At 28.9% G+C, this 22,663-nt stretch overlaps 12 protein-coding genes across 12 annotated transcripts; 7 read left to right on the top strand and 5 right to left on the bottom strand.

The window, feature by feature from the left end:
* The first annotated feature begins 44 nt into the window (after window positions 1–44).
* On the top strand, window positions 45–550 carry T552_02633 (hypothetical protein). The gene is made up of 2 exons (XM_018371165.1): window positions 45–188; window positions 271–550. The coding sequence occupies exons 1-2, from the start codon at window positions 87–89 to the stop codon at window positions 505–507; spliced, it is 339 nt and encodes a 112-aa protein (XP_018224959.1). The 5' UTR covers window positions 45–86; the 3' UTR covers window positions 508–550.
* Window positions 551–644: 94 nt separating this feature from the next.
* On the top strand, window positions 645–1,948 carry T552_02632 (hypothetical protein; the record flags this gene model as incomplete). Its single annotated transcript, XM_018371164.1, has 5 exons — window positions 645–712; window positions 755–870; window positions 918–923; window positions 970–1,311; window positions 1,356–1,948. The coding sequence occupies 5 exons, from the start codon at window positions 645–647 to the stop codon at window positions 1,946–1,948; spliced, it is 1,125 nt and encodes a 374-aa protein (XP_018224958.1).
* A 613-nt stretch (window positions 1,949–2,561) lies between these two features.
* T552_02631 (hsp60-like protein) lies at window positions 2,562–4,652 on the top strand. The gene is made up of 6 exons (XM_018371163.1): window positions 2,562–2,770; window positions 2,820–2,958; window positions 3,005–3,293; window positions 3,335–4,030; window positions 4,084–4,383; window positions 4,427–4,652. The coding sequence occupies exons 1-6, from the start codon at window positions 2,608–2,610 to the stop codon at window positions 4,604–4,606; spliced, it is 1,767 nt and encodes a 588-aa protein (XP_018224957.1). The 5' UTR covers window positions 2,562–2,607; the 3' UTR covers window positions 4,607–4,652.
* A 41-nt stretch (window positions 4,653–4,693) lies between these two features.
* T552_02630 (hypothetical protein) lies at window positions 4,694–5,411 on the bottom strand (the record flags this gene model as incomplete). The annotated part of the gene is made up of 3 exons (XM_018371162.1): window positions 4,694–5,139; window positions 5,189–5,252; window positions 5,295–5,411. The coding sequence occupies 3 exons, from the start codon at window positions 5,409–5,411 to the stop codon at window positions 4,694–4,696; spliced, it is 627 nt and encodes a 208-aa protein (XP_018224956.1).
* Window positions 5,412–5,418: 7 nt separating this feature from the next.
* T552_02629 (hypothetical protein) lies at window positions 5,419–6,150 on the top strand. Its single transcript, XM_018371161.1, has 3 exons — window positions 5,419–5,713; window positions 5,758–5,917; window positions 5,965–6,150. Exons 1-3 carry the CDS (start codon window positions 5,450–5,452, stop codon window positions 6,102–6,104), a joined length of 564 nt encoding a protein of 187 aa, XP_018224955.1. The 5' UTR covers window positions 5,419–5,449; the 3' UTR covers window positions 6,105–6,150.
* Window positions 6,151–6,186: 36 nt separating this feature from the next.
* Window positions 6,187–8,253, bottom strand: T552_02628 (hsp72-like protein). Its single transcript, XM_018371160.1, has 2 exons — window positions 8,209–8,253; window positions 6,187–8,151 (listed from the first exon to the last, which is right to left on the bottom strand). Exons 1-2 carry the CDS (start codon window positions 8,225–8,227, stop codon window positions 6,233–6,235), a joined length of 1,938 nt encoding a protein of 645 aa, XP_018224954.1. The 5' UTR covers window positions 8,228–8,253; the 3' UTR covers window positions 6,187–6,232.
* Window positions 8,254–8,701: 448 nt separating this feature from the next.
* On the bottom strand, window positions 8,702–12,591 carry T552_02627 (hypothetical protein). The gene is made up of 8 exons (XM_018371159.1): window positions 12,513–12,591; window positions 12,313–12,461; window positions 12,147–12,270; window positions 11,947–12,099; window positions 11,837–11,900; window positions 9,452–11,792; window positions 9,171–9,405; window positions 8,702–9,123 (listed from the first exon to the last, which is right to left on the bottom strand). Exons 1-8 carry the CDS (start codon window positions 12,544–12,546, stop codon window positions 8,747–8,749), a joined length of 3,477 nt encoding a protein of 1,158 aa, XP_018224953.1. The 5' UTR covers window positions 12,547–12,591; the 3' UTR covers window positions 8,702–8,746.
* A 467-nt stretch (window positions 12,592–13,058) lies between these two features.
* Window positions 13,059–14,423, top strand: T552_02626 (hypothetical protein). The gene is made up of 7 exons (XM_018371158.1): window positions 13,059–13,105; window positions 13,155–13,311; window positions 13,354–13,386; window positions 13,440–13,561; window positions 13,608–13,738; window positions 13,783–13,933; window positions 13,976–14,423. The coding sequence occupies exons 1-7, from the start codon at window positions 13,103–13,105 to the stop codon at window positions 14,375–14,377; spliced, it is 999 nt and encodes a 332-aa protein (XP_018224952.1). The 5' UTR covers window positions 13,059–13,102; the 3' UTR covers window positions 14,378–14,423.
* A 1,010-nt stretch (window positions 14,424–15,433) lies between these two features.
* On the bottom strand, window positions 15,434–16,125 carry T552_02625 (histone H2A.Z). Its single transcript, XM_018371157.1, has 5 exons — window positions 15,978–16,125; window positions 15,743–15,929; window positions 15,667–15,694; window positions 15,581–15,620; window positions 15,434–15,536 (listed from the first exon to the last, which is right to left on the bottom strand). The coding sequence occupies exons 1-5, from the start codon at window positions 16,077–16,079 to the stop codon at window positions 15,480–15,482; spliced, it is 414 nt and encodes a 137-aa protein (XP_018224951.1). The 5' UTR covers window positions 16,080–16,125; the 3' UTR covers window positions 15,434–15,479.
* A 698-nt stretch (window positions 16,126–16,823) lies between these two features.
* T552_02624 (hypothetical protein) lies at window positions 16,824–18,784 on the top strand. The gene is made up of 4 exons (XM_018371156.1): window positions 16,824–17,453; window positions 17,496–17,738; window positions 17,780–18,071; window positions 18,116–18,784. Exons 1-4 carry the CDS (start codon window positions 16,869–16,871, stop codon window positions 18,736–18,738), a joined length of 1,743 nt encoding a protein of 580 aa, XP_018224950.1. The 5' UTR covers window positions 16,824–16,868; the 3' UTR covers window positions 18,739–18,784.
* Window positions 18,785–19,195: 411 nt separating this feature from the next.
* T552_02623 (tubulin alpha chain) lies at window positions 19,196–20,991 on the bottom strand (the record flags this gene model as incomplete). The annotated part of the gene is made up of 9 exons (XM_018371155.1): window positions 20,891–20,991; window positions 20,811–20,821; window positions 20,740–20,766; window positions 20,614–20,689; window positions 20,425–20,562; window positions 20,301–20,372; window positions 19,729–20,255; window positions 19,292–19,687; window positions 19,196–19,243 (listed from the first exon to the last, which is right to left on the bottom strand). Exons 1-9 carry the CDS (start codon window positions 20,943–20,945, stop codon window positions 19,196–19,198), a joined length of 1,350 nt encoding a protein of 449 aa, XP_018224949.1. The 5' UTR covers window positions 20,946–20,991.
* Window positions 20,992–21,485: 494 nt separating this feature from the next.
* Window positions 21,486–22,223, top strand: T552_02622 (hypothetical protein). Its single transcript, XM_018371154.1, has 4 exons — window positions 21,486–21,534; window positions 21,612–21,851; window positions 21,898–21,914; window positions 22,013–22,223. The coding sequence occupies exons 1-4, from the start codon at window positions 21,532–21,534 to the stop codon at window positions 22,176–22,178; spliced, it is 426 nt and encodes a 141-aa protein (XP_018224948.1). The 5' UTR covers window positions 21,486–21,531; the 3' UTR covers window positions 22,179–22,223.
* The last annotated feature ends 440 nt before the right edge of the window (window positions 22,224–22,663 follow it).

Below are 22,663 nucleotides of genomic sequence, written 5' to 3'. Positions count from 1 at the left end.
TTTTTTAGATATTGTCATATTTATAAGGTTTCCAAAAAGAACGGGTAAAAAATTCGAATTTTTGAGGGATTTCTTTAAAATTTATTATGTTTAATGAAAATATTATAAATAAAGAAGAGAATACATACATTAATAATGAATTGTTAAATCCTATTGAAAATCATGAAGAAGAACCATGTTCTTTACAGGTATTTTATAATTTTTGTTTATATATAATATATAAGCAAAAAATATTTTCTTCAAAATAAGGGTTAATTTTATATTTAATAGCATCATTTTGATGGTTTTTTTATGTGTTATACATTAAAAAACCAATTTGTTCATTATTATCGCTATGGACAACGTCCAGACTGTTCATCAAAATGGAGAGACTTATTATGGTGTATACGTTCAAAAAGTCAAAGTAAAGAAATGGAACAGAAGATGTTACATGAAAAAAGGCTTGAAAGACTTGAAAAGCTTAAAAAAGGCAGAAACAGCGAAGAAATTTGGTCATTAAAAACATAATTTATCATATATATATCAAAAATATGTTTAATCTATTTATTGGAAAATAAAGTCTCAAATCTTATTCATTTTGTTTTATTTAACTTTCTTCTTTCATATATTGATGCATACTTGATAATTCGTACATACGCTAAAAAATGGAAAATATACAGCAATTTGATTATATTATATATGGAACAGGTCTTACAGAGTCTATTCTTGTCTCGTAAGTATTAATATTATTATTTCAGTGCTAAATTATTTGTAGTGCATGTTCAGCAAGAAATACAGTACTTAATGTAGATATTAATCCATATTATGGGAAAGATTATGGATGTTTAAGATGGGATGAGCTAAAGAAATGGGCGGAAGAACTTAAATCAAGTTTTTATTAAGGAATATTATTTATATGTAAGTGTTAATATGGGTAGATAAAGGTAATTGTTTAATTAACGGGGAAAAATGGGATTGATTATCAAAAAGATACGGTATATTATGATTCAGAGTTGATAATCAATGATGAAGAATGTATGGAGGGGTCGAAGATGTATTGCTTTAATCTTACGCCATCTCTTATATATTGTAAATCAAAAATAATTGATTTGATTATATCATTTAATCTTCAATCATATCTTAACTTTAAATCTTTTGATTCATCTTTAATCTATGATGAATCATATGAAAATGGATTTTCAGAGATTCTGTATACTAAGGAAATGCTGGCCTTTAATAAAAATGTAGATTTTATATGGAAACGCAGGGTGATGCGTTTTATTGAGTTTATATATGATATTATATCTGGAAAAGGGCAAGAAATATTAAATGGTAATGATTAGTGAGTATATTTTATATAAATGAATGATATCTAGGTCATGAGGATGATCTTTTTGTCGATTTTATTTCATCAGAACCATTTGCATTACCTACTTTATATATAAACATGTTTTTATACGGTATTGCGCTTTCTTATGTACCCAATATTACTGTTAAGGAAGCTCTTCCAAAAATAAAACAGTTTTTTTCATCTTTAGGAATTTTTACAAAGTTTGCAATATTAAATTGTTCATTTGGTACTGGAAGTGAATTGATTCAAGCATTATCAAGAAATGCCGCATTAAAAGGCGCTACATTCATTTTAAAAAAACGAATTACATCTTATACTATTGATGATAAAGAAGAATATCCTGTTACTGTCACTTTTGATGATAATCAAAAGTTCAAATGCAAAAAACTTATTACATCATATCAAATTGGAAATTATCAACCAAACACTATAATACTAGACAAAACACCACTTTTACGTTCAATTTGTCTTATAAAAGGTGATCTATCTCACATTCTTAAAAATAATAATAGTATAATATTTTCATTTCCTCCTCATTCACTAAAATCAAATCAATTTCCTATACATCTTATTATTGATGGTTCTGCAACTGGTAATTGTCCCAATGGACAATGTTAATATTTCTTTTTTTAAAAAAATATCTACTAATCAATCTAGATATCATATACGCTTCAACTTTAACCACTAATAAACAAAATTCTTCAATTTTATCTGCTATTCAAACTATCATACGTACTGCTTCTATATATACGAACATATGTTAAAAACTTTTTTTAATTAATTTTATTATTTAACATCATTAGGTCCTAAAATCATTTTCATTCTAACTTATTTTCAACATCCTATCACCACTCTTCCTCTTTATTCTCAACATCTTATACCTGTACATGATATTTCTTTCGACTTTGATTTTAATCAACATATCATTCATGCTTCAAACATTTATCAATTTATATTCAATCAGGACTTATTTCACTACTAAAAATACATTCTTTCTTTCTATTTACATCATTTATATCACTTTTTTTTATTTTTAACTGGATTTCTTCTTTCACTTATTTATCAATCATTTTTACTCTTTTTTTTTCTGGATTATTTTATTTATATTTATACTTCTAAATACCGGATTTTTCATTCATTTCACACTTGTTTTTTATACTACTCTTATCTATAGGTCTATATAGAACTTGCTAGATCTGCTACTTAAAAAAAATCGATTTCGAAAAAATTCAAAAACTAGCAAAAATACATTAATTAAGAGCTATTTAACAAGTACAATGACTCGTCTTCAATATCTACAAGGTCTTTATGGAGGAAGAATTGTGTTCTTTATGAAGAATCAAGGAATGAATCAGCAAAGACTATATTCAACAAAAGAATTAAAATTTGGACAAGATATAAGATCATCAATTCTTAATGGAGTAGAAATTTTAGCAAAAGGTTTATAGAAGAATGAGGAATATTTAATATGGGTTATAATGGATAATAGCGGTTTCAGTTACATTAGGACCTAAAGGACGAAATGTTCTTATAGAACAAAGTTTTGGAAGCCCCAAAATTACAAAAGATGGGGTTACAGTAGCAAAAAGTATTGTATTAAAGGATAAATTTGAAAATCTTGGTGCACGGTATTGTAGAGATAAGATTAAGAGGAGGAATAATTTAAAATATTAGTCTTGTTCAAGATGTAGCAAATAAAACGAATGAAACAGCAGGAGATGGTACTACGACGGCGACGGTTTTAGCACGAGCGATACTTGCGGAATCGGTTAAAAATGTAGCAGCAGGATGTAATCCTATGGATCTTCGACGAGGAGCTCAAAAAGCAGTAGATGAAGTAGTAAAATTTTTACAAAAAAATAAAAGAGATATTACAACATCAGAAGAGATTGCACAAGTAGCGACGATATCAGCGAATGGAGATAAACATATTGGACGATTGATATCTAATGCAATGGAAAAAGTAGTTGGATTAATAATAATAAATTATATGTAACAATTTAGGTTGGAAAAGAGGGAGTGATTACAGTAAAGGAAGGAAAAACGATTGATGATGAGCTTGAGATTACGGAGGGTATGCGTTTTGATAGGGGATATATATCACCATATTTTATTACAGATATTAAGACACAAAAATGTGAGTTTGAAAAGCCATTGATTCTTCTATCAGAGAAAAAGATATCAGCGTTACAAGATATTTTGCCATCTCTTGAAATAGCAGTTAATCAAAGACGACCTTTAGTTATTATAGCAGATGATGTTGATGGAGAAGCACTTGCAGCATGTATTTTAAATAAGCTCCGTGGACAACTTCAAATTGCAGCGGTTAAGGCGCCTGGATTTGGGGATAATAGGAAATCTATATTAGGGGATATTGGTATCCTTACAGGTGGTCAAGTATTTACTGATGAGCTGGATATGAAATTGGAACGAGTTACACCAGAATTATTAGGCTCAACAGGAAGTGTTACGATTACAAAAGAAGATATTATTTTATTAAATGGAGATGGACAAAAGGATATGATTTCTCAAAGATGTGAACAGATCAGGCTTGCTATTAATGATTCTTCTACATCTGAATATGAAAAAGAAAAGCTCCAGGAACGTCTTGCCAAACTTAGTGGAGGTGTTGCAGTTATTCGTGTTGGTGGTGCTAGTGAGGTTGAAGTTGGTGAGAAAAAGGATCGATTTGTTGATGCTGTAAGTACTATATATATATATATATAGCGGTTAATTAAGAAATGACTTTTTAGTTAAATGCTACACGTGCAGCTGTTGAAGAAGGCATTTTACCAGGTGGTGGTACTGCTATTCTTAAGGCTATATCTGTTTTAGACGCTGTTGCAGAAAAAATGGATTCGTTTGATGAAAAATTAGGTGTAAAAACGATTCAAAATGCTATTCAGCAGCCTACACGACTTATTGTACAAAATACTGGAATTGAAGATGGTTCCGTTATTATTAATCGACTTACTAAAGAATATGGCGATCAATTTTTAATGGGATATGATGCAGTTACAGGTAAAATTTGTAATATGGTTTCAGCCGGTGTTGTAAGTATACATATTAAATTATTTTTCTTAACTTGATTATTAGGTCGATCCTTTCAAAGTTGTAAAAACAGCCTTAGTCGACGCTTTTAGTGTTGCTAGCCTTATGGCTACTTCAGAATGTGCAATTGTAGATACACCTGAACCACCTAGTTCTCCTGGTGCACCTGGTAGCATGGGTGGCATGGGAGGTATGGGTAATATGGGAGGTATGGGAGGTTTTTAAATACACTCTTGTTCTATAACATCATATGTACCTCTTATATGTACAATTTTGGTTTAAAAATATTTTTTTGTACTTAATATTCAAAAATTATAAATTCATTTCTGAAACATATGCATTTTTAAAAATGTTATAGACCTTATCACATACATTTCTATCAAGTTTTGTTAATAAAAATGACCTCAAATCTTCCCAAAATAAACTGTTTAACTCAAGATTTGATATTTTTGGGTTTTTATCAATTATTGACTCATTGCATACTTTTAATGAAAATTCATTATTTTCCTCACATCGCTTCTTTTCCATAATTATAATATGAAACATTAATTGTTTCTGTTCAGGCTCTAATATTTCAGAAATTTGTTTTGTATCTGATTGTACTTTTCCTTTATTTAATAATTTAATTTGAGATAACTCTACTCCAACTGTTTTTAATAACTTTTCCTTAATATTAAGAATTGTTTCATTCTTATTACTAATAATATTTATGTCATTTTTAGAGCCTCTTAAGTATTTTAAATGAATATTAATTTCCTCTTTATTTTACTTAGTATTTTGCACCCAAAAAAAATGATAAAAAATAACCTTTTTCATTAACATATACTCTTTCCCTACGACATTCTGGCAGTTGAATAGGTTGTTGATATATCTATTTTTTATCAAAATTTTTATAACAAAAAATTCAACTTACTTCTGGTGGAATTTGAGATAAACTAGAAAGAGGTAATTTGTAATCATCTTTATAACGAATAGGTTTTTGACTTAAATTGTATAAAAAAGTTTTTGCAAAACCTTTTTCTATCTCCATCTTTAAAAAAAAAATTCGTTTATTAATATAATTTAAAAATGAATTTATTTTTATTTTTATTTTTATTCTATCAGGTTCGTGCTAATCTTGAGAAAATTATTTTTACTGCATCTCCGTCTCTTCCTGTACTTCAATCCGATGTTTCTGTCTCCGATGATCTTTTCCCTGGACAATATCTTGAACAGAATGTCCTACTTGGTTTTCATCCTAATAATTCAGCTATTTTAATTGAACGCTGGTATTTTATTCATTCTCTTTATTTAAATTATACCTATGAAATTCGTCTTTCATGGCCAGCAACGGTAGATTTTAATACGAATATTTTATTTTGTTTCTTATTTCTTAGTCGCCAGCACTTATTTATCTTGATGTCTTTCAAATTTCCAATTCGATTATTCAATCAGCTAATTCATCATTAAATTTTTATTTGCGTGTACGTTTAATTCCTGATTATTTTTCTCTTTATCCTTCTGTTATGGCATCTCATCCTTTATCTTTTCATTTATGTATTTTTTTATTTTAATTTTTTATTTTAATTAACTATTTTTAATAGTCCTTGATCAGGTTGTATTAGGTTTACCATATTCCTTAAGATGGACTATTGTCTATGCTTCAATTGTTGGGTTTATTGCATGGTTTGGAATGGCACCTTTAATTTATAAACTTATTTGCTGGCAAATCAAGAAAAATTAATTATCAAGACATTCTATGTATTCACGTTATTTCACCTTTAGTATAAATATATAATGCAACATTAAATCATTCTTAAACAACTACGATACATTTCAAAAAAAAAAAATACAGCATTGATTCTATTGTTCTTAATCTACTTCTTCCACAGATGGCCCATGATCATCAGTTGTTCCAGGGAAACCGCCTGGTTGAGAACATGCTCCTCCCATTCCTGGAACACCTTCACCTGATTGATATAATTTCATCATGATAGGTCCGGCTATGGTCTCAAGGTCTTTTTGTTTAGAAGTATATTCTTCTTTCGTAGCGGTTTGATTTGTTTCCAACCATGAAGTGACGTCACTTATTGCTTTCTCAAGTTTTGATTTTTCTGTTTCGCTAATTTTATCTGACACTTTGCTATCTGACACAGTATTTTTCAAACTATAGGCATAAGATTCTAATGCATTTTTAGCAGAGACACGTTGTGCTTCTTCTTCATCTTCTGCTTTATATTTTTCTGCTTCCTGAATCATACGTTCTATTTCTTCCTTGCTTAAACGTCCCTTTTCATTTTTAATTTCAATCTTATTCGTTTTGCCAGTTCCTTTCTCGACCGCAGAAACATTAAGAATTGAGTTTGCATCCACATCGAAGGTAACTTCGATTTGAGGAACACCACGAGGTGCTGGTGGAATACCTGTCAAATCGAAGCAACCAAGTAAATGACAATCACGTGTACGTGGACGTTCTCCTTCGAATACTTGAATCAATACACCGGGTTGGTTGTCTGAATAAGTGGAGAAAACCTCGGATTTCCTAGTAGGAACGGTTGTATTTCGTTTTATAAGTGGAGTCATTACACCACCTGCAGTTTCGATACCCATTGAAAGAGGAGCCACATCGAGCAAAAGCAAGTCTTGCGTTTTTTCCGAAGTATCTCCGGAAAGAATGGCTGCTTGTACAGCAGCACCATACGCAACTGCTTCATCGGGATTGATTGATTTGTTAGGTTCTTTACCATTAAAGAAATCGCTAACTAATTTCTGAACACGAGGAATACGTGTAGAACCACCGACCAAGACAATTTCGTGAACACTTGATTTGTCAATTTTAGCATCTCGAAGGACCTTTTCAACTGGCTCCATAGTTCCTCGGAAAAGATCTTGGCAAAGCTCTTCGAATCGAGCACGAGTAATAGAAGTATATAAATCAATGCCTTCGTATAAGGAATCTATTTCAATGCTTGTTTGTGTTGATGAAGAAAGGGATCGTTTAGCACGCTCACATGCTGTTCTAAGTCGTCGAAGTGCACGCGGATTCCCACTGATATCTTTCTTATGCTTACGTTTAAACTCTTGAACAAAGTGTTGTACAAGACGATTATCAAAATCTTCTCCTCCTAAATGAGTATCACCCGCTGTTGCCTTGACTTCAAATATGCCCTCTTCAATCGTCAATAACGATACATCAAATGTACCTCCTCCAAGATCAAAAATAAGTACGTTTTTCTCTCCTTCTGTCTTCTTATCCAATCCATATGCAATAGCTGCTGCAGTAGGCTCATTGATAATACGAAGAACATTCAATCCTGCAATCAACCCTGCATCCTTTGTAGCTTGTCGTTGAGAATCATTAAAATACGCTGGAACAGTAATAACTGCATTCGTTATGGTTTTTCCAAGATACGATTCCGCCACTTCTTTCATCTTTATAAGGACCATTGATGAAATTTCTTCCGGTGTAAATGTTTTAGATTCCCCCTTAAATTCAACCTCAATATAGGGCTTTCCATCCTTATTAACCACTTTAAATGGCCAATGCTTCATATCCGCCTGGACCTCTGGCTCCCCAAATTTACGACCAATTAGTCGTTTTGCATCAAAAACCGTGTTCGATGGATTCATAGCAACTTGATTCTTTGCCGCATCCCCAATTAACCGTTCTGTATCCGAAAATGCCACATATGATGGCGTAGTTCGGTTTCCTTGATCATTGGCAATAATTTCTACTCTATCATTCTGCCAAACTCCTACACATGAAAATGTTGTTCCTAAATCAATACCAACTAAATAAATCATATATATTAGCCTCTTTTATATCCTTAGATATCCTTTCTACTCACTTGCTTTCTCAAATGTCATCCTTTCTATACTAAATACTTTATCAATTTATCAATTTAATCTTCTATCTACCTCCGGGGGGGTCTCGTCCTTATATCTTTCTTTCATGGAACCTCGTGGAAGCTTTTTTCCTAAGATATTTAAAAAACGTCGACAAGAATGATAAACGATAGAATGTCATGGAAAAATGAAAAATAAAATATATAATAAGTAAAGAAAACCTTATATTAGGGACATTAATAGTTAGAATTAGCAAAATATAGAAAAATATTATAAATTAGAATAAGTACTAATAATAAATTTATATGAATATATAAAGATGGATATATATGAAAGAGATAGAGGTAGTTGATAAAGAAAACATAAAAGTGTCATGAAAAGATTAGAATAGTTGAATTTATATCTAATTATTTGTAAATAAAGTGTAAAATGAGTTGAATTTTTGTTTTGTAAAAATAAAATAGGATTAATAGATATATCATATTAATTTAAAGAGAAAGAAGCAGTTAGAAAGAAGCAGTTAGTGTAGTTAATAGCATCTTAATCATGTGTGGATTCTTGATGAAAAGGTTGAGTGAAAAGAGTATTAAATTCGACATTTTGAGTAGAAAAATCAGAGTCGAAAGTATTGGGATCATTTGGCGTAATAAGATTATAAAGTCGTTTATCATCGCAATTTCCTGATGTATTATCTAATTGGGAGGTAATATTTGAAGTTTCGGTATTATTTGAATCGAAATTGTGTAAATTTGATAAAGATTCTTTAGATTGAGTTTTTTCGAAATTACTGATTAATAATTGTGAAGTATTAGACATCATTATATTATTTTCATCAGTTGTGGATGTCTTTGTATTATAAGAAACATTATAATCAGTATCGAATGTAGATAAATTAATGACAGTGTCCTTATTTTGAACTAAAGTGTTTTATGAATTTTTAGAAAAAAAAAATAGAGTGAATTACCATTTAAATCATTATTAGAATCATTAGTGTCATTAGATTCAGATAAATTATGAAAATCTTCAATAGGTGGAAACTTTGATGCAAAGTTGTCATTTTTAGAAAAGTCATCTGATTCAGCAATAAAATTTGAAAATGTCTCATCGAAGTCCGCCTTATTTTTCTTAGTTGTAACATCATTAGTATTTTGAAACAAAAGCGTATCAAAATATGTATTTTCTGTTCTGTTCTTAGTTTTCTAAATATATTTAATAAAGTAATAAAATAAAAAAACATGAACATACATTATCTTTTATACTTTCCTCCTTATCATTAAACGTATAGTAAATTTCTTGGTTCATTATTCGGGTATCAGAATCTATTGGAAACGTCCCAGGAAGTCTTCTTATATTTTCCTCTGGTAAAGTTGTATTCTGAATTCTCGAATATCTGATATCGCAGTCTTTATATAAAATATCATCCAATCCAGAACGTGGATCCAATGAAGTATCTTCTTTATTGTTGGATGGATATAATAATTCTGTATCTAAATTATTTACATTAAATGTACCTTTTTTAAATTCATTCTCGTCAGATGATTTATCTAAATTTTTTTTAGAATTATTAGAGGCATTTGTAACTTCTAAGCCGTAATATGAATTCTCTTTATAAAATTCAAACTTTTCTGTAGAAGGATCCTTAAGAAAGATATCGGAATCAAAGTTTGAAGATAATTCACTTAAAATTTTCGGAGAACTGCTTTTATTCATAATCCACGGTATAGGTGTCCCAGGATAAGAACTTATTCTAGATAATTTTCCAGGAGTAGATTCAGGAGCTTGAACAACTACTGATGAATCTAAAGACTCTGATAAACTATCATGTCTTTTTAGAATCTCTAAATTCATGTTTGATGATAAATCTTTAATAGAATTGTCTTGCATGTTTGATTGATCTTTGATATCAATTTTATCACATGAAGGAATAAACAATGGGGATATTTGTTTTGTTTCATTAGAATCAGATAGTTGATGAAATGGATTTGATGATTGATTGCTAGTAGATAAAACAGAATCAGCGTCATTATTTTCATTGGTATCATCTATTGTTATATCTTTATCAATACTGGCTTTCAATTGCGTATAATTATCTTCGAATATAGATAATTGTTTTTTGCCCATCATAATCATATTTTTTTGGCCTAATGAATCTTTCCCAATATGTTCTAGCTCTTCTTTTAAAGAAGACAATTGACTATTCATTAATTCTATTTTATGTTGTAATTTGATATTTTCATCTGTATTATGTTTTAAATCTTCAAGCTGTTCCTGTTTTTGATTTTGCAAAGCATATAATTTTGTTTTAAGAACTGAATATTTTTGTTTTAGTTTTTGTGTAGTTGCATGAGATTCCGCAAGATGTTCTTGAATTTTTTGAACAGCTTTTACTTCTTTTTTATATAAAATATAAATCTGTGATAATCTTTCTTCAATTTCAGAGTTCTCATTATTAGAGGCTTTTAACTCAGATTCTGTCAAAGTGACTGTTTGTTTTAATTCTTGTATTTGTTTAGAAAGAGAAGAAATTTTACTAGAAGTATTATCCATTTCATTAGTATTATTATCATTTTTTTCAGGATTATCAATACTCGTATCACTTAACAAATCCACTACTGTATTAGATGGTTTTTGAAGAGAAGCCTTAGTATTTGGAGTAACAGATGATGCGATAGATTGTTTAAAAGTAGTTGTAGAAATAAAAGGTGTTCTTTGAGATGGATGAACAGATGGTGTTTGTGGATGAGAACATGATGGTGAAAACACAGAATCTGGAGATGGCATTATAGTTGAAGCTTCGGCATACGGATCAGTAGGAATTTGTTTAATTGAAAAAACTGATGATGGAAGAGATGGTGATGTAGTTTGAACTTGTGAAGAAAAAGAATTATTTATATCGAATGATTCAGTTGCTATAGAGCCAGATGGTTCCTGATTAGATGATGATAAGAAATACGTATTCTCTTGCGAAGGATTTTTTTGTAAAAAAGGTGGCATTAATTCTTGCGGTAGAGACGCTGGAAGGCCCACACCTGCTAATTTTTGTCGTATAAGATGCATTGCTATGATAAATTCTTCTTTATTAAGTTTCCCGCTTTTATCTAGGTCTGCTAAATCCCATATATGTGCTAAAGTCTTTTCAGGTAACTTTGATGATAGAAAAAAGGACACCGCTTCATCTCCAGTTAAATAATCTTCATTAGCTTTATTAATCGATTTAAAAAGATTACTATATTGAAATCTTTCTTGTGGTTTTATATTCCAATCATTCGATGGAATTGCATCAATCTCAAAAAAAAGATTGGGTTGACTGTGTACATGTTGATGTTTATAATGTTTGTGTGATAAATTATTAGAAAAATCCTTTTCACTTAGATTACTAATACTTTTTGCACCTGAATATTCAGGAGTTGCCTTATGAGAAGATTCATGACTATATGTTTTTCCAATAGCCATATTAAAAACCCAAAGAGGTAAAATAGATGGTATTTTTTTTAATGAACCATTTATAAATGAATGAATTAAATGCATAGCAACTGTGAATTCTGTAATATTTAAAGCGCCTCGATGATGAATATCAACTAAGTTCCTAAAATATTATAAAATGAAGATTTTTTAAAAAAACGCATCTACCATATTTGACCTAATATTTCATTTGACAAATGTGTTCGTAAGAATATTGATTTTGCTTGCGAACCTATTCCAATTATTATTATTTTAAAAAAAATAATAAATATTATTGCCTTTTATAAAACCATTAGTTAATTTAAGATTTTTAAACATACTATGATAACGATTTCTTTCTTCTGTTGTTATTAATGGTATTCTTTCAGGAGGCTGAGATGGTATATTCCAATTTATGGATTTTTTTGTATTAAATTTTGGCAATGGGCATTCTTAGAAATCGTTAAATACAATTCCATAAATCTCAATTTCATTATACTTAAATTAATTAAATCAATACTCGGTCGGCGCCCTTCTTGGGCATGTCCTATTAAACGAAGTGCAATATCAAATCTTTTTCGCGTAAGAAACCCCATATTCTCATTATCTGCAATTTTCCATATCTAATAAAAGTAAATTGATGATTATTCCTTTCAGATTTTTACTTCTCCCAGAATTTGAGGTGAAAGTCCCGTTTTTTCAAAAAAATTAATTGAATTCTCCCCTAAAAGAACTCCAATATTATCCGGATCTGCTTCTGAAAAAAGTTTTTCATAAGCCTCATTTTCTTCTGGTGTTAAATTAACCAATATATCTATTTTATATCAATTTTCTTCAATTTATAGTTTTTTTAAAAAATAAAAACCATGTTCCAAAGTTTTTTGTGCTTTTGAATTCATTTCTTAGCTTTAATATCTTTTTCTCTTCAATATATCTACTCAAATATCCTTATATTTAACAAAATTAACTTTATAATTCAAAAATAGTTTTTTAGAGCGTTTCTTCCGAGGACTTAATACAATCCCTGAGAGAAAATATGAATTATGAAAAAACCTTAAAAAAATAGATGATCAATTGAATTTATATTTCAATAAGAACAATGAGATTTATTAATAATATCAATTATTTCTTATATAAAATATTATTTTTTAAACAATATTAAGAATAGTTTTTAAACTTTTAAAAAAACTTATTTCTATCTTAATAGATGATTCTACAATAAGATGATTATATTTATTTATTATATTATTTATTTATTATATTATTTATTTAAAACTATTTTTATCATATTTAAAACCTTAGATTTTAATAAAAATATAAATATATTTGTTTTTAAGGAAAATAAATAAAAATTTATTTATTATATTATTTTTATTGTAAAAACGTTTATATTAATATAATCGAATTTTTATTTTATTAAAGTTTGATTATATTTTCTTTTAAATATTTAAAAATATGGTAATTTATGTTTTTTATATTATTATTGAATTTTTTAATGTATATGAAGTTTTCAAGAGATCGGTTTTATAATGATGATTATGGATTCGACGGATGGTCATTTCCAGATTTTCAGGCAAATCAACCTTTTAAAGGGTATTATCGATGTTATAGTATTTCAATGATGGAGGGAAATGAAAGGGACTCGGTTAATTTTGGTGGGAAAGGTATATATTTTGGGGAAAAATATATATATATTGATAAAAAAGTGATACTTCCCCCAAGTGCTTTAAATAAGCTTTGTAAGGGGCAATATGTTTTTATATTTGAAGGAGGTTTATTAAATAATTAATAGCACGTTTAAATATTTCTTATCCTATGTTTTTTGAGTTAAAAAATCCAGAAAAAGAAAGGATTACACATGCAGGAGTATTAGAATTTATTGCAGAAGAAGGGAGAGTTTATTTACCTTTATGGGTATTATTTGAAGAAAAGTATATTTGAATGATTTGATAAGGGTTAGATGATGCAGTCACTTTTGCTTGAACAGGGAGATTTGTTATCGGTTATTAGTACAAAACTTCCACAAGGATCATATGTAAAAATCCGACCTCAACATCCAGATTTTCTTCAAATTACAGATCCTAAGGCTGTGTATTAAATTGTAAAATGCATTAGATGACATTAATATGTTTTAGATTAGAAAATGCTCTAAGAAATTTTTCTGCCTTGACTAAAGAAGATATATTTCAAATTAATTATAATGAGCAAATATATGAAATAGAAGTATTAGATATTAAGCCAAATGATGGTAGAGGAAGTATTTCTGTTCTTGAAACAGATTTAGAAGTAGGTAATTTTATTTAAAAGAGTTTTTTAATATATAATTAGGTAGATTTTGCACCTCCTCTTGGTTATTCTGAGCCTGAGCCTTTAAAAAGATCAGATGTCTATAATCATACGCAAGTTATGGGAAATATTGAAAAAAATATAAGACTCCAGGAAGCGCTGGCTTCTAATGCTTCAAAAATGAAGCGAAATGGCGCTTTTTTGTCTGCAGGACATAAGTTAAATGGAGCACCTGTTGAAAATTATCAAGAATCTATGGCGACTGATATTAAAACATTGGAGAGTAAAGATAATGATTCACCGCCTGCTCCTCTAAGAGTTCCTTTTGGAACCCTTTTTTTTGGTTATGAAATAAAACCTATAGAAAACACAAATGAAGATGACAAATCTAAAAAGGCTTTTTTTGGTGAAGGACAAACATTAAAAAATAAAAAAAAAAAATAAAAGTATCTTAATAAATATATTTATATGTTTTTCATTAATATTTATGGTCTAAATGGAAAACAAAAATATTGGTATGTTGATTTATGAAGTTATTAAATCGATTAAAAGATTGGTTTTATAATGTTGTTGGTCATCGAGTTTATTAATATTAACATAATATGCATTTTAAGTAGGAAGTAGTTTTTATTTTATAATGTAAAGGTCTTGGCTATTAACATAATGAATATAAGATTATTACTATTGTTCTTCAAACTTATTGTTTAATGACATGAAATAATGTTTTTACTAATTTCGTAATTTATAAATCATTAATTTATTTGGTGTTGGGAATTTTTACTTAGTATACAACTTTTTACTTAAATTAATATAATTATCAATATGTTTTATTATTTAATTAAGCTTTTTTTTTTAAATTTAAAGGTTTTAAATGTATTTATTTTAAGGAAAGTTAATATTTCCTTCAAATGTGCATAATATATGTAATAAATAAGATTTAATAAATAAGATCTAATAAAAGATACAAATAAATTTCAGAAATTTACTATAACTGACACTAAAATATATAATGAAATTTTTATAAATAATAAAAAATACACTTGATACATATATGATAATAAAAATAAAGTATAATAAATAAATTATTAATCAAGTTATATTAAAATAATATTATAAAAATAAATTAATTACATATACATATATAATACATGGAAAATCGTCTATCATTTTAAATTTACTACTATTTATTACTAATATTAATTAAAAAGTATTTAAAAATCGATTTTATAAATATAATATATAAATCTATATTATACTAAAATAAAAATACTATAAATAAATTATAAAACATGATACTTATTATAAAACATGATACTTATTAAAAAACATAAGCAACTATCTATCTATATATATTTATATATAATTGCCATAGTTAAGATTGAATATAGTACAAAGTGAAAATATAGTCAGTTAAAAATAAATATATAAGTTTAAAACTACAATTAATAATAAAAACAATTTTCTAACATTTACGTATAACGAAAACTATAAGTATACGTATAGAGCTAATCAATTATGAAATAAATTAAATAAATTTATTACACATTTATTTTTGAGAAACTTTCTTATTCTTTGGTGTTTGAAGCAATGTTTTATTAATATGCTAGCACATATTAATATCTAAATAACATAATTTCATCTACTTACAGGCAAAACACCTCCTCCTGCAATCGTAGCACGAATCAATCTATATCGCATATAAAATTAATCCTTCAACCTTCTTTAATACTTACGAATCCAATTCTTCATCTCCACGAATTGCTATTAATCATCAATATATCAAAATATATCAAAAAATAAAACTTATACCTAACTGCAAATGTCGCGGCGTAATACGCTTAACTTTAAGATCTTTTGACGCGTTTCCAGCAAGTTCTAGAACCTCTGCAGTAAGATATTCAAGAACCGCTGCAATATAAACACTAGCTGTTGCTCCTACACGTACATTGTTTTGTGTACACGCTTTCATAAATCGTCGAACACGGCCTACTGGAAACTAACCCCATTTATTAATCTAAATCCTTTTTCTCTCAAAAATACTCACTTGAAGTCCTGCACGCGCTGAATGCGAAACTTGTATTCGTCCTTCTCCACTCTTTCCTCCACTCTTCCCTTTCCCACCATGTGATTTACCTTTACCCGACATCTTTCGTTCGTATCAAATTTACTGCCTTGAAAAAACGATTATATAATATCGATAAAGTTTTAATATCAAAATAAATAATAAGAATAAATATAAAAAATATCTCTTAAAATCTTAATAAATTATTTCAATCTTTATTCCCCTAATTAAAACTTAATAGTGAATCTTATTTTATAACCCTTATACCTAACCCTTAACCCTAGTTAATACTAACACTCAGTATACAACCCGTAATTCAAACCCTGACCCTAACCCTAGTACGTTATCCTACTCGCTAAATCCTAACCCTAACCCTTGCACACGCATAACCCTATTATACAAACCTAACCCCTACCAACCAACCCTACCAACCAAACCCCAACCCTACTAAGTAACCCTAAAACTAACCCTAAAACTAACCCTACTCAATATATCACATTCTCTCTCATTCGCACGTGACCTCTAAGTACACAAAAACATTAGGGTTAGGGTTAAACTGCTCGATCTTTTTCTTTTCCGTAAGCAACCTTGAATTTAATCAACCTTCATTACCATTATTTAATGGGTATATGAGCTATAATATATGAATTAGCCATATATCAGTGTCCATGTTAATTTTATTTAGGTGTATTTTGGAAGATCATTAAGAATATATACTTGAAAAACTAGAATTCATTTTATAAAAAACTAAAAAAATAATATCTTGAAGAAAAATTAAAGAATTAAGGGTATTTTGTGGTAAATTTAGAGGGATATTGGAAGGGTTATTATTTGGAGTTTTTTTTTGGTTTTAGAAAAGGGTTTGTAGATCGAATGGCGGTTACAGATGAATCATTGCAATATGAAGGGTCAGATAAAGCACAACAAGATAGAAAAATGAGTTATTATCAGACAGTACAAAGTGTTTCTACAAGACAAGATGATATATCTCAATCACGATTATTTAATGGATATTCATTGAGTAATAATAATGATATAAAAGAATTACCACTTCTTCGATCATATTCTTCGCCAGTGATATGGGCGAATAATATAGGAAAAACACAAATATCGGCAACGCAGTCGTCAACACAAGCATCTACGCCGGTGCCGGTATCGTCTCCAGAACATAATTTTTCGAGACGTTTTCCTTTTCAATATGCACAGACAAATTCCCAACAAACGGCTTTACATAATGATGCAACATTTCCTGATCGATTAAAAGATTCGAATTATACATTTTCTCAGCAAACAATACCATTTGTATCATCAAATACGATTGGATCATCAAGTTTTCAAGGTTCAGTAGTATCACCATCGTATTCTTATTATCATTCAACGACTCAACCTATGCAGTATGATAATTATGGATATGCTTTTTGGCGACCAATATCAGAAGGAAAAGAAAGAGTTATTAATGTTTATAAACATTTTTTAACTAATTGTTTTAATAATTAATAGAAATGGTTAAATAATTCGGATACAAACAATTCATCACAAAATTCGAATGTTTCTACTACATTTATGCCATCAGGCGTTTCTACAGTTAATACTTCGGATAATTTACAAGAAAATTCTTTTCAGGAACATACAATAACTAATTTGAAAAATACTGCACGAACAGAAGATGGCGTAGTTCCTTCTGCTATTGTTGTTAAAAATATACCTTTTCAAATAAAAAAGGAGCAGCTTCTTGAACTTTTTGTATATCCTATTATTTTTAATGGAAAAATTAATAAGTATAGGATACACTTGATATTCCTAAACCATATGCATTCAATTATCATTTTGATAATGGGAATTTCAGAGGTCTTGCTTTTGCTAATTTTTATACACCAGAGGAGACAACACGTGTTCTCCTTTCGCTTAACGGACATGATATTATGGGCAGGAAACTTCGTGTTGAATATAAACGTATTTTACCCATAGCAGATCGTGAAAAAGCGAATCGTGAGAAAAAGGAAAAACGAAATCAATATGAGGAACAGCATAATTCATCCAATCCTGGATTTTTCAAAGGAAAAAGAAAGTCCAAAGGTTATATTTACGATTTATATTTATATTTATATTTATAATTTTAGATATTGATCTTAATGATGAAACTACTTTAAAAATTTACTCTCGTTTATTGCTTTTCCGCAATGATCAGAGCCCTAATGCTCCTAATGACTTGATTTTTCCTCTTGATATAAGTCCTCAACAACGTCGTATTATTCATCATATTGCAGAAAAATTGGGACTCAAATGCACTTCTCATGATGAGAATGATGCTAAATATATTGTAATTAATCGGTTAAATTCAAATAATACAGATAATATACCTAAGAAATTTCGGAATAAAGTTAATTTTGGTATTTCTGATCAGTCAGTTAATCCTATTGCATCTTTATCAGGTATTAATTTAACATCAAATGGGTTACCTTTAACAAGTAATCTTTATGAAAAATCATATATGAATTCTAGAATCTGGTCAATGAATCCACTTAATGATATTAAAAATACGAATACTCAGATATTGTCAAAAGCGAATTTGCAAAAAGTACAGCCACTTAATGCTTTTACTAATACATCATTTGATTTAGAAGTTTCTAATCTACAAAATGATATTAATGTTATGATGCAAGACTTGAATCTTAATATGACTAATAAACAATCTAAGAATAGTGAATGGGCGAGTAAAAAAGGGTTTAAGAATGTGTCATGAAAACAAACATGAATTAAATTAGTTATTTAATACTATTTATTAAAAAAGATGATTTGTATGTGTATAATATGTATATTTATGAATACATGATTTAAGTGTAAACTTTTTTAAAAGTTTTCTATGTTTTGTAATGATAATACTAAATTTTTATAATAAATACTTATAATATATACTATTTATATCTAATATTTTCAAATCCTAAATAATTTACGTTATTAAAAAGATAAACAAGAAATTTAGTTAATTTTATTTTTAAATTTTTATTTCAAAATATTTACTTTTGCAAATAAAAAACAAAAAAGAAATATATTTTAAAGACGATAAAATCGTCTATTATAAACCAAATAATTATTAAGATAAACAATTAGTACATAAAATATATTTATTGTTTTCAAATAAAATCTACCAACTATAGACTAAATCTCGTCCATGTTCTTAAATCTAATAAAATTTCACTTTAATATTCTTCCTCCATAATTTCGCCTTCAATAGAATCCTGACCAACCTAAATAAAATCAACAATTTAAATCATAATATCCAAACTAATGAATACCTCTTCATAATCTTTTTCTAAAGCAGCAAGATCTTCACGTGCTTCACTAAATTCACCTTCCTCCATACCTTCACCAACGTACCAATGAACAAATGCTCTTTTACTATACATAAGATCAAACTTATGATCAAGACGGCTCCACGCTTCCGCAATAGATGTTGTATTACTTAACATACATACTGCTCTGTTGACCTTGGCAAGATCACCGTTAGGTACATATTGAGGTGGTTGATAGCAAACACCAAGTTTAAAACCTGTTGGACACCAATCTACAAATTGAATAGTACGCTTTGTTCGAATAGAAGAAACGGCGCAATTAACATCCTTTGTTACAATATCACCTCGATACAGAAGACATGTTGCCATATATTTTCCATTACGAGGATCACATTTAACCTAATTTATCAATTGAATTATTAGAAAAATAATAAGACTACCATTTGATTATTTGGTTCGAAACATGCATTAGTTATTTCAGCAACTGAGTTAGCTTCGTGATGCGCTTTAGCTGCAGAAATAAGTGGCGCATAAGTAACTAATGGAAAATGAATTCTTGGATATGGAACCAAATTTGTTTGAAATTCATTCAAATCAACATTCAAACTACCATCAAACCTCAAACTTGCCGTAATGCTACTGACAACTTGTGCAATCAATCTGTTTAAATTTTCATATCCTGGACGTTCAATATCAAGATTTCGACGACAAATATCATATATGGCCTCATTGTCAACCATGAATGAGCAATCAGAATGCTCAAGAGTTGTATGAGTAGTTAGGATAGAATTATACGGCTCTACCACAGAAGTTGAGACTTGAGGAGCAGGATATACCGAAAATTCAAGTTTCGACTTCTTCCCATAATCAACAGAAAGACGTTCCAAAAGTAACGCTCCAAATCCAGAACCCGTACCACCGCCAAAAGAATGAAATACAAGAAATCCTTGAAGACCAGTACAATTATCTATCATTATAAAAAAACAATAAGAAAAAATAAAGACAAAAATACCAGCTACTCTTCGGATACGATCAAGAACATGATCAATAAGCTCTTTTCCAACTGTATAATGACCTCGTGCATCTATAATAACATTATTATTTTTTTAAGAAAAAAAAAAACCCATAAAACATACAATTATTTGCCGCATCTTCCTTCCCCGTAATTAATTGTTCTGGATGAAAAAGGTGTCGATATGTTCCCGTCCGAACCTGATCAATTACATTGGGTTCAAGGTCAACATAGATGCTACGCGGAACATATTTCCCGCTTCCTAAAACAATGTTAATCCATCAATCTAAAAATACAACACTTATACACATACCTGTCTCTGAAAAAAACGTGCTAAACCCATCATCTAAGGGTTTTGTGGTTTTTTCTGGCGATAATCGTCCATCCGGCTAAAAATTCTATCAATTCATTTTAACCAATAAATAAACAGAAATTTGACCTCAATTCCATGTTCAAGACAATAAAGCTATCATAAATTAACTCTATATCCCTTTTTATTCTCTCATTTACCTCCCAACATGCTAAATATTTTTATCAGAAATTGTCCGATTAGATTCTTTTTTTTTCTTATTATTTATCTTAAAACCTACCATTTCCTATTTGTGTTCCTGCTTGACCAACGTGAATTGAAATAACTTCTCTCATATTAACCCTTTAATTGATACACAAATCGTACTTATTGGATGCAATTCCTGCTCCTGATCTTATGTTTGATCGACGTCAAGACGTGACGCGAAAAAAGCAAAAACAAAAGATGGAAAGAGGGTTAGACCTAAGAAGGAGAGATTAGGGTTAGGTAAAGAGACCTTAGAAGAGACATTAGGTATGATAATGGAGTTGGGTTAGGGTTAACCAAGATGAGCCTTGTAATGTTAGGATGAAGTTAGGATGAAGTTAGGGTTAATCTAGGGTTATGTGAGGGTTAGGGGTGAAGAGTTAGGGTTAAATTAGGGTTAGTCTAGGGTTAACCAGGATGACCCTTGTAATCTTAGGGTTAAGTTAGGGTTACATTAGGGTTACATTAGGGTTACATTAGGGTTAACAGGGATGACCCTTGTAACTTTAGGGTTAGATTAGGGTTAACCAGTCACCTTTGTGACTTTAGGGTTAGGGTTATAAAGGGGTTGAAGGGGTTAGGAGTTACAATTCACCATCTTTTTTGACAAAAGATCTTTAAAAACAACTTTAACGATTTTTTTTCAAGGAAAAAAGCTACTTGAAATCATTTATTATGGTGAGTTTGTTTTTAAGGAAGAGGAGGAGAAGGATGAATAAATTAATTATTAAGATAAGCTAATATACATCGAGTAGTCAAAATCGGGTGTTCAAGTGAGTGATGAATGTTTAGAATTGTTTCATCAATTAAAGCATGGTAAATCTATAAAATATATTGTATTCTCCATAAACAGTGAGAAAACACATATTGTTGTTGAAAAGACGTCTACGGATTCGAATTATGAAGAGTTTATTAAAGATTTACCAGAAAATGATTGTCGCTATGCAATTTATGATTTCGAGTATGAATTGAAAGGAGAGGGAAAAAGGAAAAAGGTGAGAAGAAAAGAGAGATAGAAGAAGAGATTAATGGATATTTTAGATATGTTTTTTTGTCTGGTAAGTTGTCATTATTTTATATTATTTATTGTATACGTAAATATAATCGTTAAACAAGATTTATGTAATATAAAAAAAAAAATATTAATTAAATCTAGGTCGCCGGATGTATCTCCAATTAAATCAAAAATGCTTTATGCATCTTCTAAGGATGCACTTCGACGGGCATTGAGTGGTATTTCAATTGAAGTTCAGGCAACCGACTTTAGTGAGATTGTTTATGAAAGTGTTATTGAGAAAGTTTGTAGACGTTCTGTTGGATAATTGAAGCAAAGATTATCTTATTTAAAGACGTTAGAATAGGAACAAATAATTAGTTAAAACAATTTTTATAAATGTTTCATTTTTATTTTATTAACGATACCTTATTGTTGCCCTTTTATTGACAAAACCATTTACAAAATTATACTATACATATATTCTTCCAAATACTTGTTAATAGGATTTTATATTAAAAAGCTAAAAGTTTTTTATGTGTTCAGGATTTATATAAAAGAAAAATATAACATAAACTTCATGTTTTAATTAAATATAAATAATATTTGAAATATTTTTAGTATAAATATTTGGCAAAACAATAAATAATATTAATATTTAATTTATTATAAACTTTTTATATGTTTATTAATAATTTGAATGTTTTTAAATAAATTTAATTTATAAGTAAATTGCATTTATTTATATTAAATTACATAGTAATTAATTAGTTTCATATAATATAATAAATTTCAAAATTATTATCTATTATT

Source organism: Pneumocystis carinii, assembly GCF_001477545.1.
Source record: "Pneumocystis carinii B80 chromosome Unknown supercont1.12, whole genome shotgun sequence".
Lineage (NCBI taxonomy): Eukaryota > Fungi > Ascomycota > Pneumocystomycetes > Pneumocystales > Pneumocystaceae > Pneumocystis > Pneumocystis carinii.
Note: the sequence above shows the minus strand (reverse complement) of the source record. Positions and strands in the feature narration are given on the sequence as shown.

Coding starts and splice junctions, on each gene's coding strand:
- T552_02633 (XM_018371165.1), top strand. CDS start 87: ATGTTTAATGAAAATATTATAAATAAAGAAGAGAATACATACATTAAT. Junction 189..270: donor AAGAACCATGTTCTTTACAG/GTATTTTATAAT, acceptor TATATTTAATAG/CATCATTTTGATGGTTTTTT.
- T552_02631 (XM_018371163.1), top strand. CDS start 2,608: ATGACTCGTCTTCAATATCTACAAGGTCTTTATGGAGGAAGAATTGTG. Junction 3,294..3,334: donor TATCTAATGCAATGGAAAAA/GTAGTTGGATTA, acceptor GTAACAATTTAG/GTTGGAAAAGAGGGAGTGAT. Junction 4,031..4,083: donor AGGATCGATTTGTTGATGCT/GTAAGTACTATA, acceptor ATGACTTTTTAG/TTAAATGCTACACGTGCAGC.
- T552_02629 (XM_018371161.1), top strand. CDS start 5,450: ATGAATTTATTTTTATTTTTATTTTTATTCTATCAGGTTCGTGCTAAT. Junction 5,714..5,757: donor GTCTTTCATGGCCAGCAACG/GTAGATTTTAAT, acceptor CTTATTTCTTAG/TCGCCAGCACTTATTTATCT. Junction 5,918..5,964: donor TCCTTTATCTTTTCATTTAT/GTATTTTTTTAT, acceptor TATTTTTAATAG/TCCTTGATCAGGTTGTATTA.
- T552_02627 (XM_018371159.1), bottom strand. CDS start 12,546: ATGAATTCAAAAGCACAAAAAACTTTGGAACATG. Junction 12,271..12,312: donor CACCTCAAATTCTGGGAGAA/GTAAAAATCTGA, acceptor TACTTTTATTAG/ATATGGAAAATTGCAGATAA. Junction 11,901..11,946: donor AACTAATGGTTTTATAAAAG/GCAATAATATTT, acceptor TAATTGGAATAG/GTTCGCAAGCAAAATCAATA.
- T552_02626 (XM_018371158.1), top strand. Junction 13,562..13,607: donor GAGTTTATTTACCTTTATGG/GTATTATTTGAA, acceptor GATAAGGGTTAG/ATGATGCAGTCACTTTTGCT. Junction 13,934..13,975: donor TTCTTGAAACAGATTTAGAA/GTAGGTAATTTT, acceptor ATATATAATTAG/GTAGATTTTGCACCTCCTCT.
- T552_02625 (XM_018371157.1), bottom strand. CDS start 16,079: ATGTCGGGTAAAGGTAAATCACATGGTGGGAAAGGGAAGAGTGGAGGA. Junction 15,930..15,977: donor CAGCGCGTGCAGGACTTCAA/GTGAGTATTTTT, acceptor AAATGGGGTTAG/TTTCCAGTAGGCCGTGTTCG. Junction 15,537..15,580: donor CAGGAGGAGGTGTTTTGCCT/GTAAGTAGATGA, acceptor AATATGTGCTAG/CATATTAATAAAACATTGCT.
- T552_02624 (XM_018371156.1), top strand. CDS start 16,869: ATGGCGGTTACAGATGAATCATTGCAATATGAAGGGTCAGATAAAGCA. Junction 17,454..17,495: donor GAAAAGAAAGAGTTATTAAT/GTTTATAAACAT, acceptor AATAATTAATAG/AAATGGTTAAATAATTCGGA. Junction 17,739..17,779: donor AGCAGCTTCTTGAACTTTTT/GTATATCCTATT, acceptor TAATAAGTATAG/GATACACTTGATATTCCTAA.